Below are 20,771 nucleotides of genomic sequence, written 5' to 3'. Positions count from 1 at the left end.
AAATTCCAGCACATTAGGGTACAGACCTGTGGCAGCTGCCACACAATTACATTTTCTTCCAGAACGATTAATCATGCTAGCAGTTTTTAAAAAAAATCTCTACATGGCCAGGACTCAGAGCAGTGTGCCTGGGGGCCATTCATTTATTCAAGCACACCTGAAAATTAGGCTTTTGTAATGCCAGAAACAAGCAGTGGGGAAGTACTGTCTGCAGCAAGCTGCCATGCAATGTGTATGGAAAGCTTTGGCGGCCACTCTGAGCAGCAGCAGTTTGATTCTGCAGCCAAAATAAAAGTTGGGGACAGTTTAACTTTTAGCAGCAAATTGCGGGCTGAGAAAACTTGCAGCCAGAGTGCTGCGACTCCAGTGACTTGACCTATGTTATGAAGAATTTCTTCCCACCTGAAACACATCAACATGCCTCCTGTCATCAACAATCAACTGTCTTTCTCCAGAATTGCCTACTGCACTTATAATTTTAGGCGGAAAAAAAAAAATCTAATTTGACATCTTCATTTAAAGGATTTTTTTTTAGACTTAAAAAGGTGAATGTATCATGAATTTAAGACAAACAACGATGCCATTAGTATCATTTCAAAAATGATAACCTAAACATTTTTGTTAAAGTACTTCTCTTCAGTTTATCATTGAAAAAGTGGCAGGCATCTCATGAATCTCTTTGAGATTCTCTCTGCAAACACTGGGGAAAAACTTCAGAATTGGATGTATCCTTTTTGAAGGTATAAGGGGGATGTCAGGTACTACTCCGGTAGCATTTGAAAATGATACTACTTGACTCAGGTTTTCTGTCTCTTCTCTATTACTCCCTCTGTACTGATAACTATAAAGCCCTGTGGTTCCTCCAGTATAAACTTCAACCAATTCACACCAATCTGCTGAACTCAGCAGGCTTGGGCAGGGGAAAATGGACCACAACTGTGCGCCTGTAGGCTATTGAACAGCAGAGGTTCAACCCATTCAGTCTGTTAAAACTCTCTGTTATACTTATTTCTTAACTCACTTTATACACTCGTGAGGTGTTATATTTATTACCTGATACATGCATTTTTTTTTCACTCAAGAGATTTTGTTTCGTGAGAAAGCACAGGTGGGGCATTCGCCTGGGTTGCTTGAAATCAGGACAAATGCCAGCACAAGAACTGGCCTATCACAGCCAAAAAAGCCCTGAGAGAGCAAAACCAGCTAAGCAATAAATATGCTGAATAAAGTGAAGTTATCATAGGTAATCAATTGTACATTTTACTTCCATGTCTCATCGCTATTCATCTCTTACAGTCCCACGCCTGGGGAATTAGCAAACACTTGTGGTAAATTAACAAATAAAATAAAAAGGCCCAATCGATTCCAATAAATAAAGTTTAGACTTCAGCATTCCCTCTGAGTAATAGGTAAACACATTTTTCTTCTTATGATAATCCATGCTTCCCAGTATAACCAGACCTTTCCACTGGATTCCATGTGCTATCAGCTATCATCTCTCCACTACTTGCAGGGTACAACCAAGCAGAGGGGACTCAGAGCTGGTCTTTGCCAGAGAAATGGGCTACAGATACTAAGCAAATGGAGATGGATGGGGCTCCATGTGCAGAGCAGCAGACAAGCTGTCCCTGATAAATGGGTTTTCACCAGGACACTTGATCTCTCTCGCTCTCAGCCTAAAAAGCAATCTCACACTTTGCATGTCTGTGAATATTAACAAACCCTCAAACCCTGCACTCAAATGTCATCTATTGTGTCGCACATGGTGCCAGGCAAGAGAGCCAATTTGATTGAGAGGACTGTTCCTCTGTGTGTTTGAAATAGAGTCAGAAGGGGGGGTCGGATGGGGGGGAGATCCTGCTCTCTTTTCAGACATCCATCAGCACAGTACAGGTATAGTATCGCTGTGGTTCCAAAGCCCCATGAAATATTGCAGCTGCCAAGATTCATACTAGACTCTGGCAAGGTCTGTCAGTGCTATATTCTACAGTCAAGATTTTTACTAATGATTCAATTATACTTCAACCTTGAGTATTATCAACCTAGGTTTGATTATGTGCATGTTGACATACTGCATTATTGAAGCATTTGAGTGACTGGAGAACTTTATTTAACTGGGGAAGTCTGAGCACTGTTGAGTAATGTAATCACTCTAGGCTTGCCTGGGCTCACTTAAGCTTATCTAATATCCAACATTTCACCCGACACTTTATCAGCCAGCAACTGTGGCTGTCACCATGCAACGTGGCACAGGGTTAATCCCACACCGCCGTCCAACATGGACAGATATGACATTCATCAAATGGAGCCATTTCCTTGTGATCTGCAGCCGGCAGCTTTGTGAATGAAAGTGTGGAGGAGGGTCGTCCTCCCTCCATCCTTCCCTTTATCTCCTCCGCCTCCCCTCTCCTCTAGTCAAAGCGGCAGGTTGACCCATATGAACCATCTGTCATTGCTGCGGTGCCTCACACCTCTCAGCCCGGCCCCTGGAGATCAACGGCATATGCTGCTGCTGCTGTGGGCAGCAGGCTGATCTGGGGATGATAACCCAGGACAAGTGCAAGATGTGTAGCACGGGGTCTTGAGACTGGGGCTGAGTAGGGAGATGCTCTCTAGGAGCCTGAGCTCCTCACACACTGGTAGTCACAATGACTAAATAAGAAGTAAGGTGGAAGAATACCTCAACATACCACCCTGGAGCTGTACCATTTGCTCAGACATGTAAACTATAAATTAATTTACATGTAAAATCATGGGCGGATTAGGGCAGTGGAACAGACTTGCAAAATGCCGCACAACCTTGTGTCTCTTTGTAGCTATCACATTAATAGTTTTTGTCTACTTGTAGTTTCTTTGTTATGTCCCTTTTCATAGTCATTGTGAGTCTCCATGTGTATCTTTGCAGCTGCTCTGTATCTCTTTGTAGTATTTTTTGTCTCCTTGTAGTTCATATGTTTCTTTGTGGTAATTTTCAGTCCTTTCCTGGGTGACACCTGTCTCTATGAGCCACATTTTGCAATTGAAGGCCGGGATCCATCATTGTGTAAAGCAAAATTTAAAAAAAATTACACAGCTTTATCACTATTTAAATGCTGTGATCTATGACATATTCTGAAACGACTGTAGAAGGGAAGTACTGGTGACACTCAAAAATGATTTCTGGCAAAAGAAAATAACCTCTGATTAAAACAATAGATGCAACAGATGCACACTCCATTATGTTGCTTTCAATTCTGAAAATAATTCAAGTCTAAAAATATTTAGAAAACAGTTTGTTTATGCTTTGCACACACAAACAGCTGGTGTCACTTAGACGTAATAAATGTGTTTGAAATTGGTGTATTACGTTGGTTAGGTTGCTACAGTTTAATCAAAAATATAGAAACATGACAAAACAATCCACACAATTAAAAACAAATTGGATATTCTGTAATTTACAAAAAATATCCACGCAGAATCTTTTAAATAATACAGATGAGACAATAATTAAGTGACCATAGGTGTATGTGAAATCACACCGCCCTCATCTTGGACTTTCCAGCAAGTTCTGGAGAAGATGGTGCTGCCAAAATCTATTATTATTTCCATCCAGCTCACCACTGCACAGAATCTGCAAGGACTGTGTGTGCCCCTTGTAGTCCGCAAGAACATCCACCTCCTACATGATCGCCCACGTCTCCTGATAAAGAGCCACAAGGAGCTGCCATGCAAGACTAAATGCGCATCTCTGGTGTGTATTCTTCTGCTTTTTTTCCCCAACCATATGGAACAAAACAAAACCAAGGCCTCAACATCAAAGATTTAGTAATGATCCCTTTCTTTTATAAAGCCATTCCTTTGAGCATCAGGCTTTTCCAGATCCAAACCAAAGCACTGACCAGAAATCAATATAAACACAACAAACGGAACAATTTTTATGATCGAGCTCATGCATCTGCTAGCTCAGGATAGAATCACGTCATCAAAATAAGATGACTAAGATATAAAAACATCTCTGGAATAGAAGTCATAGTAGCCTGAGAAAACACACTGTACTGCTAATCACCATAATTAATGCACAAAGCCACTTTAACACAATGAAAGTGGGTTTGCATTCCTGCACACAATAATTTACAAGGTGCTAAAATTAGCCTACAGTATGCAGAGGAGTCTTGGTGACTACACATTCCTATACAGAAGAAAAAAATAGTTCACAGAGCCAAAAGAGAAAGGTAAATCAGTTATTGCTTTTCTTTTGCCATTAGGACTTCTGATTATTTTGATTAATTTAAAACGTTGCAGCATATAACACATCCTGCCTTTGTGTCATTCCTATGATGTTACACACATGAGTCACAAAGGAGCCAGAAACTGTGGCGGCAACCTGGCTATGTTGCTTTTTCCAAAAGCGCTTCCAAAAGACAAAAGTGTGCATGAAACTGTGATGACAGGTATGTCTTGGAATGCCTGTGACCTGAAAATCAGGAATCTTCCTTTTTAAATTCCAATCTAAAAAGCTCATTGAACAAGCCGTAACGCTCACAAGGGTGTCAGGTTGCACTGTTTCACTAGTCCGCTGAGTACTTCTTGGACTGTGAGGAGGGGGTTTGTCTGACCGGAATGAATGCCGTCTTACTTTCCATGATAAAGAATATTCACATTGCTGACTTGATAAATCCCTTTAGAGACATGTCCTGGCGCTGCATGACTTTTCCACTTCAAGATGGCAAATCCTAGGGGACCACGGTGTCATATGGTGCCATTTGAGAGTGCCCACTGTGATGATAATTTTGCAGGGCTGCCAGATCCTGCCCTCTGCTGTGGCATTGCTATGTGTGTGTTTTCTGTCCTTTTTGTGAGCAAGACAGAGTGAGAAAGCTATGAGGTACGATAAGAGAGTGGGTGTTTGGGACAGGACCCATCTGTCCCTACCCTCGGTCCCACAGAGTCTTCGGCCCGGACCGGGCCAGACCAGGCAAAGTCCAGCCGGACATGGTCAGCTGACACACCGGGGCTTGGATGGCGAAATGCCGGATGCTCTAATTAAGCTTATGCTGTTTGTCGACTTTCTCTGCATGGATGCCAGCATCGCAGCTTGCCAAAGGGTTGTGAGTCACGCTTCCTGAGCGGAGAGCCATGGACACTTGCTACAGGGGTGCTCAAGCAGGGGCGTGTCCTGTCCTGAGAGTACTGAGCCTGCAGCATGGTGATATGGTGATAAGAAAACACAAACCCTGAATGAGCAGGCCTCATGGACAGAAACAGCACTGCCATGGGGCTCTGACATTTCAGGAAAGCTATGGTGCTAACAACACTCTTTGTTTTCTGCCACAAATCCACATTAGGAACAGAAGCCTGTCTGGTAGTGAGAAATTGCTATGTCATTGAGCTGAAATGAACACATCAGTGGAGACATTGTCCATTTAACATGGTGACACTAATAAATTCATCGCCAAATATCCTCGACTCCCGGACTCTAATATAAAATGAGGGGTGATTCAATACGCCAGGTGTAATTACCATGTGCAATAACAAGCAATGGAGAGAGTGACGGCGGAGCTTTTCTCTGCCAGGGTAGATTATAGATTGTAGTAATCGCGATTCTGCCTTAATTATGGATGTAGCACTTTCACGCAACAAGCAGAGACAAAGTCTCCGGCACCATATTTCTAGTATCTTCTTAACTGTGATGGCAAACATAAGAAACACCAATCAAAATGTAATTAGATGTTGGTCTTTTTAGTATATGAATGAATCATAGATTAAATTGATAATGTTGCTATATAATATTTTCCCAGGATCTGCAAACTTAATGCTTGATATGCTTCACAGTGCCTCTTTTTCAACACAACCACACTCAAGTTGCTGTTTCAGACTAGCTAAAGTACTTCTTACCAATAACAGAATCATATCTCGAGATGTTTTGCTGAGTGTGATCGAACTATCAAGCAACAACAGGAAGTAAAAGGTGGTGGATTTGTGGGACATACCCATCTCTGTTGTCCTCTTCGTCCGGGTTCGAGATGAGCTGGGATCCAGCGAGGGATATGTCCAGGGCGGCCAAAGGCAAGTCTCTGTAGGCGAAGCTGACCAGCTGGACAGGGGCCACGCACTGGTTGTCCTCCTCCACCTGCTGGGAGATCACCTCCAGCTCTGAAGCTCCAGCCTTGGGGGGAGCCCTATGGCACACACACACACACAGACACGCACACACAGACACGCACGCACGCACACACACACACACGCACACACAGAGTGCAACCAGAGCAGCGTTACAGTCAGAGGATGGATCTGTTGTGTCACTCATGGGTGATTTTGCATGTTACCTGTAGTTAAAATTTGTCTTTGCATGCTGTCACCCTGTATAGCGGTGTTAAGTTTTCAGCAAGGTTCTGCAAGGTTGTGAGGAAGTGTGCTGTTTATTTGAATTAGCCAATGCACCTACTTGGGAAAGGCTCCAGGTAGCAGAGTGTGATAATAAGTACTGGGACTACGCTTAATTTTGATGAATGAAAACACAAACATGGTGTGAAATTCCTTGTTTGCAGTGTTTCCTGGCACTCTCAACAAGGGCACATTTACCTGGCAAGTGATGACAAGTGGATCTACATTTCTCATGAGCAGAGTAAGCCACGAGCCACAGTAAATATGAAAATATGCATTCCACACATATGGAAATAAATAAACAGTTTCTTGATTAAAAAGATTATAGATATCAGCTTAAACTACAAATCATGTATGCTTCACTTCTTTCAGACTACTTTCCAAAGCATCCATTGATGTTTAGAATATTTCCCAGGCAGCCATTGGTTTCCATTCATCACTACAGACTGAAATTCAAACTTGAAACTTGCTTAAGATGAGTAATATTATGCAGCAAACAGTAAATTGGTGCATTTACCCAGTTGCCAGCAGATTTAAGTTAGAAAACTATCCATGTTGATGTACTCAAGGTGTGCACCAACACCTGATATTTCAGACTTGGTTAACAACAGAACTGACATTCATTTTACAACATGCACTAACTAAGTTTCTGTTTGACAGTAATGAAATCAATGGAAGCCCAATTCTGCAGTAAATCAATAATATAAAATGGGTATGAGTAAAAACATGCAAAACTAGCAGTATAGTCCTACAACAGAAAACTTTATTTTTAAAATGGGATAAATGACATTGAAGGGCACAAAAAAGCTTGTTTCAGCTTTGTTTTTCTCCATTCTGATTCAACCCCTCTATGTTCTCTGAGAGAACATAGAGGGCTATATTGGGCAGAACCAGACAGAGTGTCATTTTATCTGCCATTGAGGTCCTGAAACTTAAATGCATCAGGAGGGCTGCGATCCTTTGAGTTCAGCCAATAGCGGACAAGGAGAAGTCACCCTGAAACAGGAGTCTCACACGGCTTGGCAGCCATCCCAGTGCAGCCAGTGTGGAGACATCAATAACTCCAGTGCTTAACAGTGGAGGAAGGCATTGATTACAAGACAGAAGGAACAAAGGCCATTGGCTTGGTGAATTCTACAACCTCTGTGCTGGAGGTGAAACGGAGTGGGAGGAGACAGTTAGTAGAAGATCACTGAGCAGACCCACCTTCCTGTTAAATGTTAATGTAGTCAGGCCTGGAAATAGGTCTTTCTTTTTCTCCGTCTTACTTCTCGACTAATAGCTGTTTAATGGACTCCCTTGAAAGGTTATTTTGTTATTTTCACAGAAAACCAAGAATCACTTGAACTATATTGTCTTAATATGGGACAACAGGGCTACGAAACACAAACTGTTTTTTATTCTTGTGTCCTTCTTGCCCTTCCCCCTTTTAAATATCTGATCCTCTTGTTATGCGTGTCCTGCTGGATGTGTTGTTTAGCTTAAGGGTCAAACACCAATATATTAACAGGCCTGCCACGAAACACGCCTGCGCATCCCAGAGTTATCTGTGGACTTGGCACCTCTGACCAACCGCAACAAGGACGCTAATCAGTCATGACAGACACAAACTGTTTAGTGCATCAAAATCACATTTCCAGACAATCACAGAGCAGGCCAGGAGCCATTATGTGCAGAGCCCAGTGGAGTGGCTGGTTGCCATCCTGGGGAGGGAGTGGAGGCTTCACATCTGAACACCCTGCTCCCTTCAACAATGCAGGCAAGGACAGCCAGTAGCATGCTAAAGGCTCAGAGCTTTTTCAGAGCCATGTGATATTAGCAAACGCCACAAGAAAGCAAAAAGGTTAACATAGAGCATGCATGGCTGGGAGGGAAATCTTGCACCCATACAGAGTAAGAGCTGAGGCTTATCATGAAGGCTGAGAGGCACAAAAACATGCTTCATGCATCTGCACAAGCTAATGTTTCTAAATAGTGGTCTGGTTTTGTTTTATATGTTGTTGTTCTAACAGCTATATCTTAAGACTGTAGTACCTGCTATATTATATTATAATGCAACATAAAACTGGTTAAAGTACAATGTTTCATTAATTTCCATCTTTTCCGTACAGCTATTAAAGTAATTATAATTAAATAAAATTAATAAATTACATCACTATAATTCACCATGCAGTTATCAATAAATTAAAAATATATTAGCCTGCTGTGATCTCTCCTTTCCAGCTCTGACTCGAACAATTTAGTGACACAACATCGTCACAACATTTACCTTGAATACAAAACTAAGAAAACATGTGATTAGTTTAACATGGTTTCATTATTAATGGTCTGATTGATGGGGTTCCCTTCATTCCTCTTTATCTTTGTCAGTCACACCAAGGTATAGCTGAATATCTCTCTCCATTCAGAGACGCTCCTCAGGAGCACATCTCATGGAAATACATACCCAAATGCCCTTTTTCACTTGGACATGTTCAATAGGAACATCTTCTTGGCAATACTCAGTGATTCTATAGATCTGGAGCTTAAATGAATCTCACTTGTAATCTATTCTAGCCTCACTTTTCTGCAGCTGCCTGTGAGAAACATTCTCAAACACCACAGAAGTCCAATACTGCTGAACTCAACAGAAAGTAAAAGTAAATTACATCTTTTTACTCAGAATTGTAACACCAGCACACATAAAGGGGCTTCAAATCAACATGGTCTCACAGAAATCCGTGAAATAGCAACGGATTTGCTTAACTCAAAATCCGTGGAATAGCCACGGAATCACTAAAATTTCCGTGAAACTGACATGGATTTAGCTACAATGCAAGTTAATGACAATCATATCCCGTGGCTATTCCATTTATATTTTTTCCTATTTGTTTGTGTCCAAGTCACGTGACTTTCAAGGTTTCGGCGGTCAGAACAAAAAACATGTTCAACAGTTCTCAAATTTTTTGTGAAAAAAATCAATATTTTGATAGTTTCTGCATAAAAATGGATTTTGATTACATTTCTAGCGAGAAATATATGTTTTATTTTCTAAATATTCATTCAGTGAATGTACATAATCACTTTGTGACGAAGATCTTGCCATAAAAAGACGATCCTCTGTGTTTTATTTTGAAATCTCCCTGATCCTCTGTGTATTTAACGGATCAAACCTTCGCCCATTACATGGTGTCTGAGGTTGATTTGCTGATCAACATATTATTCTATTGCAGCGGGAGACACTACTGTTGACAAAGTGACGACTTACGACCAGATTTGTCCGCTGTTTTATTTTGTAATCTACCGGATGTGTTGTGCGATCCTACCAGATGTGGTGCGATCTCATTGAATCACGCTTCACTGTAAATGCCTCGGGCTCCATTCCATTTCGTGAGCAAAGCAGTCGGCGCTGCTCTCCTGCTTTAGTTAAAATATCTTCATTAAACAAACATTGTTGTCTTTTTTTAGCATAGATAATAATACATGCAGTATAATTATTTATTAGACAGTGTGTGATATTCAATATATTGGGTAGAAATATGTTAACACAACCCTAACCCTGAAACGGAAGAACTACAACTATGGTGCTGATGTCGACATAAGTTCTAAAGAGAGGTCAAGAGGACAATATTTGCTATCTTGTTCAATAGGGGATTTTTTATTTTTTCAGCATATCCTAAAGCCCCCCACCCCCACTCCTTACTGACTATGCTCACATTATAGTCCATGTCAACAACTTTCTATAACAGTAGGTCTCATGTCTGTAACCCCTTTTGTCTCTTAGTTATAATCCTTCAAATATGCCCCAAGGTTAAGGTTCAAGGGTCAATATCTCAAAGCAAGAATATTATAGAACCTTCAAATTGATATATGTTACTCTCCAGGCCAAGACCTTTCCGGTGATGTATTTGGTTTAGCTCTATGACAAAGTTTTATTTTTTCCCATCTTGCATTCAGAGCACTACTGTCGGAGTCTAAGCCTGTTAGGACACATGTCCAAGGTTTGAAAAAAATAAAACTACAATACAATGCTGATGTGAGACATCAGGAGGGAGTGTGTTAACTTCCAGGGCTGTAGCTGGGGCCGTGTTAACTGTCAGTTCAGAGTGAGTCCGTTCTTAGTATTTTGTAAAGTCAAAGGAATCATTCACTTGCAAAAGGACCATTTGTATATCAGTTGCTTTGTGCTACCTTGAATTTGTGAAGAAAACGTTTAAAATATTTTTCTCACATGCCTCCACGATATTTAGGCAGTGGTTAACAAACTTTTTCTTCAGGGCCCACTTTTGTAAATAAAGGCCGCCTATCCAAAACACATCATGGTCTCACTTTAGTGAAGCTGAAGGGCAAAAAATGCCTCCTCAAGAATTCCAGGTAACACAGGGTGAGTAATTGATATACAAAGGTTCCTTTTGAGGGTGAAGGAGTCCTTCAAGTCTAGATTAAAATCAACATTCATTTAATCTCCCTCTTTTTAAACTTCAGGACATTAAATGCCTCATGAATGTGGTCAAGTTATATTGTTCAGTACTTCATACTTTTTCATTATTTAGTTAAACAGACTTGTATGTGAGACAAGTTTGAGATGACCGACATCAGCTCCCGACTTTTCCCTGTATTGTATTGGCAGATAAGAGTCTTTTGGGATAACAGGCAGTTGTGGCTGAGTGGTCTTTATTTCAAATTCCCCACAATGGCTGTAAAACTGTAGCAGACATGTCCTACAGCACAGCCACTCAACCTTCAGCTCTCAGGTGTGACTATACAGCAGCTATATAACTTTCTATAGATAAATAACGGCCAATAAATAAACACTGACCATGGCTTATGGTCTTTTTAATGTGATGCACTTCAACCCAGGACAACAACGATCAAACAGAGTATAATACAGCTATTCTATCAAGGTGATAAGGGTTGGGATTGATGCCTGTCTCATTATATTTTAAATCACCTATTCTGAGCTATACATTCTCTGCTCCTGTCACTTCAGTGGATTTTAAAGTGCTTCCTCAGCATGAACTGGTGGTTTGCAGAGGGCATCGGTATCATTGTCATTCTGAGTGCTCACTGCCACGGTATTTCTGGCCAGCTGTCTACAACCCAGCCATTCTGTCTTACCCAATAAGTTTGTATACGGACACTTGGCTACTCCTCGGTGCACAGCAATTCACTGCCCTGATATCATCAGGAAAGCGGGACCAATGTGCCAAATCACTTATATGGGAACCGTCCAGATTTCCCAGCAGCAGCCGCAAACAGCAGCCCTGACACAAGCTCCTGACACAATGGTACATTTGTAAGATCAGATCTTTTAGGCAATGGCTGCTCCTTCGTGGTCCAAGGGGAAATTACAGCAGAACACAATTCCACTGCATCAATGAAGAGTGAATGTGTTTTGTTGGTCTTTGGAGTCTTCTTTTTTATTGTTAATGGAGGAAATGTTTCAGCTGTCGCTTTGTGTCCAAATCAACTCAATTAACAGGCAGAGACGGTAAAACATGAAACATTAAGATTTACTCTGCAGACATTCAAGTAATATGTTGGAAAATCCAAACACAGTAACACTTTAAAGGGTAAGGCAGTCATTCGTCTATATTTTTCAAATCAATATTTTCCTACTTTCCTAGCCTGTCCTTGGCACTCAGTCCCAAGTCTGTTAATTCTCATTGAAAAAGTACATCTTAAAAACAGGTCACAAAAACATAGTTAAATTATTATATTATTTTTTTTTAAAGAAAAGGGCAAATTTCAATATATTTATTAAAACAGCTTGGCACTGTTGTTTTTTTGTGGAGTAATGCTTCTGTTGAGGACTATTTTCAGCAGAGGATAAATACACATTTGATGCACTAGTGGGTATTAACTGCAAAAAAGGCTGGGATATGAGATAGACTCAAAATAAACTATAAAGCCCAGGTTCGTCATGATGGAGGAACATGACATTCTGAGCAACAGTGTGGCTCATTTTATTTGTGTTTTAAAAAGTTTTTGGACAACTAAGGTCTATAGCACAAAGAAATAAGAATAAACAGTATATCAAGTTTTGGCTACACAGGCAATATTTGTAAGTAGTAACAATTAATTGTTGGTTTTGGTTGATTATTAATAGATTAATTATAGACTGTAAAAAATATGAATGTAGTCTTCCTAGCGTCAACCAAAGGTTTCTAAAGAGCCATTGTGAAGCTCAGTGTTGTGGCTCTGGCTGTCGGCATCTTTACAGTGCCAGACTCCGCCTACCTTCCAAAAATGGACAGAGAGCTGAGACAGGCTGAATAAAGCCTGGATGCTGAAACACACCACCTGTGATGGCACCCGCCTGTCACTCAAAGCCACCCTGTCCTTAATTATCTATGGCTTTAAGCCTTAATAAAATTTAAATGGGTGAGTTATATAAAAGTTAATCCCCCGTACAGTTGTCATGAATGGGAAGAAATTAGCTAGAAAGACCAAAACCACCATTTTTCTTTTGTAAACATGTTTGTTTCTGCTATAAAGGTGGGCATTTTGAAATTAGGAGTCTTGAGGAATTAACTCACTTCTGGAGACGGCCTAAACTGGCCATTCATGCTTTTTGGCACTTTTGCGTTTGCTCCGTTTTTCAGCTATGATGGTTGCTGCTTGTTGACAATAATGAAAATAATAATAATAATAATAATAATAATATTAGTAATAATAATAATAATAATTGAAAAGCGACTTCTTTAAACCATGCAGTTAAGTGAACTAATGTATTATCTTAAAAATGAATCTATGTTTATGTTTTGAAAAGGGCTATTTTATATTTTAGTAGGGAAAACACTCAATTATACTAGATAACAGTGAAACACTACAGCCCAAATATTAAGCAGCACCTTATTAGACTAGAAACCCTGAATTTGAGCAAAAATAACACCAAATCAAAAATGTTTCATATTAATTTACCATAAACATAAAACTGCTATTCCAACAGAGACGATTGAAAAATCAGTATGATGAAAATTGACAATATTTGCTTATCAGTGACCTGCTAATCAGCAGACTTTATTCTAGTGATTGGAGGGCTTCATTATGGAGAGACATTAAGAGCAGCGGGGCACTGCATCACGTGGCACTGAGGTTAGTTACAGTAAATGTTAGCTGACCCGTTTCAAAGCCACTGGGCTCCTCAGGGTGTGTGGTGTTCGCTCTTTGTGTGCTGAATTAGAAAGAAAATGTACAAACAGCTCCATACAGACCACACAGGGAGTCAGTGTTTCTGCATCTTTTATGTTGAAAAATATGCTTGTAAGGCTGTTTTCTATGAAATGTAAGACAATTCCTTTTAATTTATTGTGTTTGAGCATCTAATAATTCCCGCCTCCCACTGTTTTTACAGCAGAGATGCTATACAGGGCTACAGAGGGAGAGAGACTGAGAGAGACAGAGAGAGAGAGAGAGCGAGAGAGAGAGAGAGAGAGAGAAAGGGGATTTACAGCAGCATCAAGTCAAGAGAGCAGGGGTGAAAATAACTCCAAAGACCTTTCTCTGCATGAGAGTTTCCCATCTGTCACTTCACAGAGAGTCAACCAGCATTAAATCATGCTTTTGTGCTACTAACCAGTCAACGCATTCTCTATATTATCTGGTTACAGATGTTTTGCACAAACATTCAAATGGAATCAACCATCAGCTGCACTAATCTGCTGGTCTGAGGCCCGGACAGAGATCTCTTCTGGTTGGAAGCAGCATCCTGTGCCTTTAACCAGAAGATGCAGCTGACTGAACCCATTTTGCATTCACCCTTCACTCCACTCCACTCTACTCCACTCCACCTCCTCCCACTCCACTCCATTCCCTCTGCTCCCTCTTTTCCCTTCTCTTAGCCCCAGCCCTGGCTGTCATCAGAATGCAGGGGCTGTCTGGAGGACCACACACAGAGTAATTATTAATAAGAGAAGATGACAAGTGAGCATCCCTCCTGAATGCTAAGAGATGCCAGTGGAGACTAGAGATGGCCAGCCGCTCTCTCCCACTCTGAGACGCCGGACGAGGCCTGGCTCCGCTTTCCCGCTGATCCCTGTTCAAAGTCATTCGCAGGAGGGGCATGAGAATATGCAGGTCCCTTTCTGCTAATCACACCCTACCACGCTGAGAATCCCTTTGCATAAGACTACATGTTCATAAATAGAGATTTAAGATTTCACAATCTCTCAGACATGGTTTCAAACAAGGCTCTGACGGGTGATATACTTACTGGGGGTTGCTCATGTTGAGGTCTTGTTGCTGCAAATAGACGTCCACACTAAATGACCCCAAGTGTGAAACGTGATTTCACCACTGCAGAGACCTGGCTCCTATCAAACCTATAGAAAATATAAAAGAACAGTGTTATTACTACAGAAATCATGGGAAAATTTAACCTGCTGGGAAAGGTTGTGAGACATTATTGGGAGCTTCAGAGCCAACTGCTATTTCCAAGATAAAAAATGAACATTTAATCTCAAAATCGTGAAATATCTATACACAGTTGAGTTGTAACACAAATCCATGCAAAATTATCAATGAAGTATCCGTGCTTTTCCTGAAGGCACACTGTCCTAACTTCAGCTTTAGCTTTGCTCTGTTCAACTATTTTCCTGGGGAGCACTAAACTGTAATGGATTTTAAATCTCCTCCAATATACGCTCCGCTCTGTGAATCGGGGGCTGAGGAACATCACACCTCTTGCATAGCAAGTACAGCAGGATGCTAGCTCTTTGTGCCACAGGATAGAGAGCCATTGATGTCCAAGTCCGTTCAGTGAAAGCTCACTCCAGCTGCTTTGCAGGGAGCAGACATGACATGAGCGGGCAGGGAAGTCACAAAACCAATACCGTTAACATAAAATGTCCATTATTACAAAAAAAAGCTGAGTTTTTCATGTTGGACTGTATAATCAGCTGTCAACAAGGGATTAACGATTAACTGATGATAATATATTTGCATTGTTCACACCTTCATTATTTAGACAATATTTCATATATCCTGGGTAGTGTGTGTGACCCATAGAGGCACAGTGAAAACCTTCAGACATGGAGAGGTGAAGAGTCAGCATTCACAGCTGCAGCAGAGTAATGTAGTGAAGCACAGCAGATTAAATGCTACTCAGGATAAATCAGCACAGGTCATTCCAGGGCTGAGAGTTACACTATTTCACTGCAGCACCAAAAAAATGTGATATTTAGCATAATAAGGGGGAAAAAGATATTGATCCGGTCATCAGATGAGAAGAGAGTCACACAGCCATAACAGTAGGTTCTTCACTTTCTGCAAGGAATCACTTTAGAGGTGACTAGAAAGGCATGTGGGTTTAAAGATTGTTTCTACTATTCCTTGACTTGAGTAAATCACAATAGATTTCACAATCAGCTTCTTGAGCTGCCACTTATTACTATAAGTATACTCTACAGTAAGTGCTTCATCAGCGGAGGTTGCTGTCCACATGAAGGCAGCATTTTTTCCTATTTTCATTTCAGGAAACAAGCATTTTGGGCCACCTCTGTCCATTCTTCCTGCATTTCACCTAATCAAGATGCCTTTGCAATAAAGTCGTAGCTACATAAACAGTTATGGTGCTGTTAACATTTCCCCACTGTGCTTAGAGGCCACACGTTCTTCTTCAAACCAACACAAATGCATCAGTTTTGAATCTACACACAGGCGAAAAGAAGACACACTAACCTCTTATGTTTTCTACATTGTGTAAAGTATGGTCGTGACTCCTTTGCCCTCGCAGTGATGATGGTAATATCTCCCTTCTCGCCGATGATGATGATGATGATGATCAGTGTGAGGGAAGCTCGGATCTTGCTGTGTGTAGGCTGCGATTCCCCTTAAATTTGCGTTGGCCAAGCACCCGTATCGCCTCTCAGAAGACAGCGCACGACGAAAACACCTACTCCGGACTGAAAGCAGCATCCTTCAGCGGAGACGACGAGGGGCTGTCACTGAATCAGGAAGATAACGACATGTTATCGGAGGGAGGCATAATGTGCTTGCAGGGGCTTCCCCCACAATCACACCAGGGACTCCATGTGCCCGATAATAAGAACAAGAGGTTCACGACCGGGAGCTGTCCAGGTGCTGAAAACGGGATTCCAGCGGCTACAGATGTTGTGAAGAGCAGCGCTGCCAACGCGGGCGAGATTCACACACACACAGTAACATCAAATAAATCATATGTAATCATATGTAAGTCGAATATTCCTATCGAGCCACGAGAGCCTGCAGACATCCCTCTTTCTATGCCACCCTGGAAGCGTCGACGTAGAAAAACACTCTCGCTTCACTTCACCTCTTGAGCTTCAGACTTCCTCGCGATAACAACCCACCCGCACGAAAAAAAAAAATCCCTAATACTCTTACAGTGACCTCAAGTGTTTCTGTGGTGTGTTTATGATGATGACTGAGCTTGCTCTGTTTAATAACATTTATTAGGCTGCAGCGTCACTGTGGTGTTCCCAGGTAGCCTTGCTGAGATATTTGAGTTCTTAAAAATGTAACGCAGGAATTAGGCCCCGCACACACACACACACACACACACACACACACACACACACACACACACAGAAATATTATTCTAAATATTGTGAAATATAAATATTGTTTAAATATTTGCAATGAACCCTGCATTATTTGACTCTCTCTCTCTCTCTCTCTCTCTCTCTCTCTCTCTCTCTCTCTCTCTCTCTCTCTCTCTCTCTCTCTCACACACACACACACACACACAGAAAAAAATATACTACAATTTCCGGTAAGGCTTTATATTAAGGTCCTTGTAATAACCATTAATTAACAAGTAATAAGGCCCTTGTAAGTCCTTACAAGATGCTTATTAACATTATTGTGTGTTTATAAGCTTATATAAGTGTTAATAGTGGCATTACAAACACTCATGACCCACCCATTATGTCTTTGCCATGCCTTTATTAATCTTATTTTGTTTGCTTATTGATATTAAAATATACTTTATTGCTCATCTATTATAAGTTAACTATAAGTTAACTATGCTTTTTGCAACTACCGGATCTAAAGCAAGAACAATGCCTTATTACTTGTTAATTAATGGTTATTAAGGACTTTATTATAAAACGTTACCCAATTTCCTAATAAGGTTAATATAATGGTTAATATATTTAACCACACTCATTAGGGCAAAAGCAGAACCTTTTTGGTTGCCAGAAAATAAAAAAATACCTGACAGGGGTTAATTTCTCTGTTTGGTGATAATGCTGTTTGAAAGGTTAGTAAATACAGGGTTCTTGAACCTTTATAAATGGCAAATTCAAGCACTTTATAAGCATTTTCAAGGAGCATTTTCCAGCACCTTACATGTCTGGTAAATCACATATTTATATACAGTACATACAGTATGTGTAGTAAACCAATTATTTCACTTTTTCATCAGTTTAAATGAGATAACTGTGCTATAAACAACCAGAATTATGTATAGTGACAGCTACAGAAGGGTGAAAGATTTTATGAAAAACGTGTCATGTTTAAAATGTGTGACATGTTTGTCAGTAGGCTTGGCATCCTATATAGTCTTTTTCAATAAAAATTCCAAGCACTAGGCTACTTAAACACTGAAAAACACCACATTAAAATAGTGTTTTCGAAGATTTCCATCACCCATAGGACCCTGTAAATAAATGCTCATGAGGTTCTCACTTTCTAATAAGATCTAAAATAACTCAATTCGTCTGCAATTGCAATTTTTAGTTTTTTACAAGTTAATAAATTGATTTTGGTCCAGATTTCCCATAGCCATCTTCTAGCAGGTAAGTGGTCCACTGAGGGGCTCTTGTGATCGACTATAGTATCTTAAAGATAGATTTTTATGCTGGAGGAGGATAACAACACCTGTATGAGAATCTCAGTAAATGAGCAAACACTAAAGAGAAATGTCCTCAAAATCAATTTAGAACCTCCGCAATACCACTTGATTGAAGTCTGTATAACCTGGAAAAGGCCTTGCCATGATTGCATGATCATGAAATTGCTCAAAACACCACAATTTATTGATAAGAAAGCAGCAATCGTGAAAATCAATTAAGTATAAGTGCTGTTCCTAAGCCTTACTTTATTTTAGTTTTTCCAGTTGATGCTACTTTATACTTTTCACTTTAAGAGGTAGTTGCTTTTCAGTTTAAGATTTCACATAAAACCCCGGTTCGAGTCCCGCATCGGACGGCCCTTTACTGCATGTCATTCCCCTCTCTCTGCCCCCTGTTTCCTGTCTCTCTTCAACTATCCTGTCCATTAAAAGCATGAAAAAGCCCAAAAAAATACATTTAAAAAAAAAAAAAATCATGTGATTAGTTTATAAAATATGATCAAGTGTTACAGATTAAACTACATAAAATATATGAACGAATTAAAATTCACTCCCCCCTGACCAACAGCAACATTAAAGAACCACTTACATCTTAATACATTAATGATACTGATCCAATATAACACTAAGAGTTTCAACTCTGAATTCCACTCTGTTACTTTTTACTTAAAGCGCATTTTGTTGCCTTCCATTTTTTTATTGAAGGGTTTCTGCTTTTACTTAAGTGAATGATTTGAATACTTCTTCGACTCCTGGAGTGCAGTAAACAATTAAAAATGACCAGTTGATGAATCAGCTAACGGTTTAGAGCATACAACAGTAATTATCTGTCTGAAGGAAGTGGTGCGATGTTCTTAGACTACAAAAAAGTTCCCACGATTCCATTCATGCCTTCTTTGCATACCAATCATTCAGCTCCTTCTTACCAAACCCAGACATGCTGAGCTCACATGCACAACAGGTGATTTCCTCACCCATCCTCTGCTTGATCTCATGATGCAACTAAACCTCTGAGAACAAAAACAAAATGTAATGTATACTCAGTCTTAATCTGTTAGTCCAAAAGTTAACGTTGTCAAAATGACTTAAGACTTTTTTTAGACCTCCCATAGCTCTGTATGTATTGCTCATGACGCTATTTATGACACACTAACAAATTACCTACAATCAGAAGCTGGTATCCTGACGCTTAGCTTGCCATTTACAATGTGGACAAACTGCAATCACAACATTTTTTTAGGCCAAAGGGAGGAACACGCCCACATGAAAGTGCCTTCAGCTCCAACAAAAAGAAGTTAGGAGCAACTCTGAAGCGTCACTATGATTCACCTCGGGAACCTGCCCTAACGACAAAAAGCTGGGATTTCACGAGCAGGTAAGGACAGATTTTTTGATCTACTTCACTTAGGGTAACAATATATTCCTCTCACAATGCAATATTAGCTCATGTCGCCTTTCAGACTAAGAAACTGTTTATTTAAGCAGCTTTGTTTTCATAAGTGGAATGCTTTCCTTAGAGGTGAAAGATTACTTTCTTTTCTGAGGCAAAAATGTTTCTTGTGTTTTCAGGAAGCAGGAAGAAAAAAACAGTCCAAATGATGGCAGGTAATTATAAAAACTGATCAGAAAAACAGCAAAAAAAGTGACTATTCAGCCCAGTTTCTAAAATGTTGTTATATGTCTGCGTAGGCCATGGAGAGCTTTGTGATGGGCAGGAGGCCACCTACTGCATGAATGGAGGAACATGCTATAAAATACCTTCCGTGAACACTCTCTCCTGTGTGTAAGTTAAATTAAAAAACCTTTCAATTGTCTTTGGAACAAGAATGAGTCTTATGGAATCTTTAACTTTTCTGTAGGAATATCTGTTGATGTGACAATGTGTCAACATTCTTGACAAATTCCTCTGTGCTGACATGCTGCCTACATTTTTGAACATCCTATCTTAAATCAGGTGCAATGAAAATTACAAAGGCAGCCGATGCGACCAGTATCACCTCTTCAGCGCCTCCACCAATGCAGAGAAAGCAGGGTTAATTGCAGCCGTGGTCATTGTTGCCCTCCTCATCTTAGTGGTGGTAGCAGTTGTTATCTACTACGTACGCAAGTAAGTACATTACGGATTTAGGATTACCAAAAGTGCTCAAGGTGTATAAAAATAGCATTAGGACGTGGAAGTGTATTATCTGTTATATAGTCTTGGTAATATTGTACTTCAGCTGAAATTTATTTTTTAATAAGCATTACTTTTGTCCACAGGATGCTGAAAGCCAAGCAACAGAGTCAACAGAACAAACCACAACAGTATTGGAGAGTAAAATCCAGAGTATGATTTTTTTTCTGAGGTACATTTGTTTTCCTTTTGGCTGTGTGTTGGGTTGGATGATGAAATATTTCTCATAAATGTCACTTGCCTTGTCGGACTATTTTGGGTGTGACTATGACAGACCAATAGACAGGATGAATGCTGCTACACTGATCTTAAAGGGAAACTTTGATATTTATCAAACTGGACTCTATTTTCCTATGTTTTTGTATCCAAGTGACTAATGGGGACATTATTTTAAGTTGGTCCAGTATTGAATGAAAGCTC

The 20,771-nt window shown here is 40.2% G+C and overlaps 2 protein-coding genes across 2 annotated transcripts in view; one reads left to right on the top strand and one right to left on the bottom strand.

Annotated features, from left to right (window-relative positions):
• The window catches only part of tmem266 (transmembrane protein 266), a 30,055-nt gene extending 13,439 nt beyond the window's left edge, over positions 1–16,616 (bottom strand). Inside the window, exons 1-3 of the mRNA XM_059335012.1 lie at positions 16,024–16,616; positions 14,558–14,666; positions 5,970–6,158 (exon numbers count right to left, since the gene is read on the bottom strand). Of these exons, the coding sequence (XP_059190995.1) occupies positions 5,970–6,158; positions 14,558–14,571 (203 nt within the window). The 5' untranslated portion in view covers positions 14,572–14,666; positions 16,024–16,616. The remainder of the gene's footprint in view (positions 1–5,969; positions 6,159–14,557; positions 14,667–16,023) is intronic.
• A 2,865-nt stretch (positions 16,617–19,481) lies between these two features.
• LOC131972790 (pro-neuregulin-4, membrane-bound isoform-like) lies at positions 19,482–20,510 on the top strand. The gene is made up of 5 exons (XM_059334508.1): positions 19,482–19,553; positions 19,748–19,783; positions 19,868–19,961; positions 20,133–20,285; positions 20,438–20,510. The coding sequence occupies exons 2-5, from the start codon at positions 19,774–19,776 to the stop codon at positions 20,508–20,510; spliced, it is 330 nt and encodes a 109-aa protein (XP_059190491.1). The 5' UTR covers positions 19,482–19,553; positions 19,748–19,773.
• The last annotated feature ends 261 nt before the right edge of the window (positions 20,511–20,771 follow it).

The sequence above is a fragment of the Centropristis striata genome, chromosome 6, assembly GCF_030273125.1.
Source record: "Centropristis striata isolate RG_2023a ecotype Rhode Island chromosome 6, C.striata_1.0, whole genome shotgun sequence".
Taxonomy (NCBI): domain Eukaryota; kingdom Metazoa; phylum Chordata; class Actinopteri; order Perciformes; family Serranidae; genus Centropristis; species Centropristis striata.
The sequence above is the reverse complement of the archived record's forward strand: the minus strand, read 5'-3'. Positions and strand labels throughout refer to the sequence as shown.

Excerpts from the sequence above, each read along its gene's own strand:
- LOC131972790 (XM_059334508.1), top strand. Across the intron at positions 19,962-20,132 it reads GTGAACACTCTCTCCTGTGT|GTGCAATGAAAATTACAAAG; the intron begins GTAAGTTAAATT and ends ATCTTAAATCAG. Across the intron at positions 20,286-20,437 it reads GTTATCTACTACGTACGCAA|GATGCTGAAAGCCAAGCAAC; the intron begins GTAAGTACATTA and ends TTTTGTCCACAG.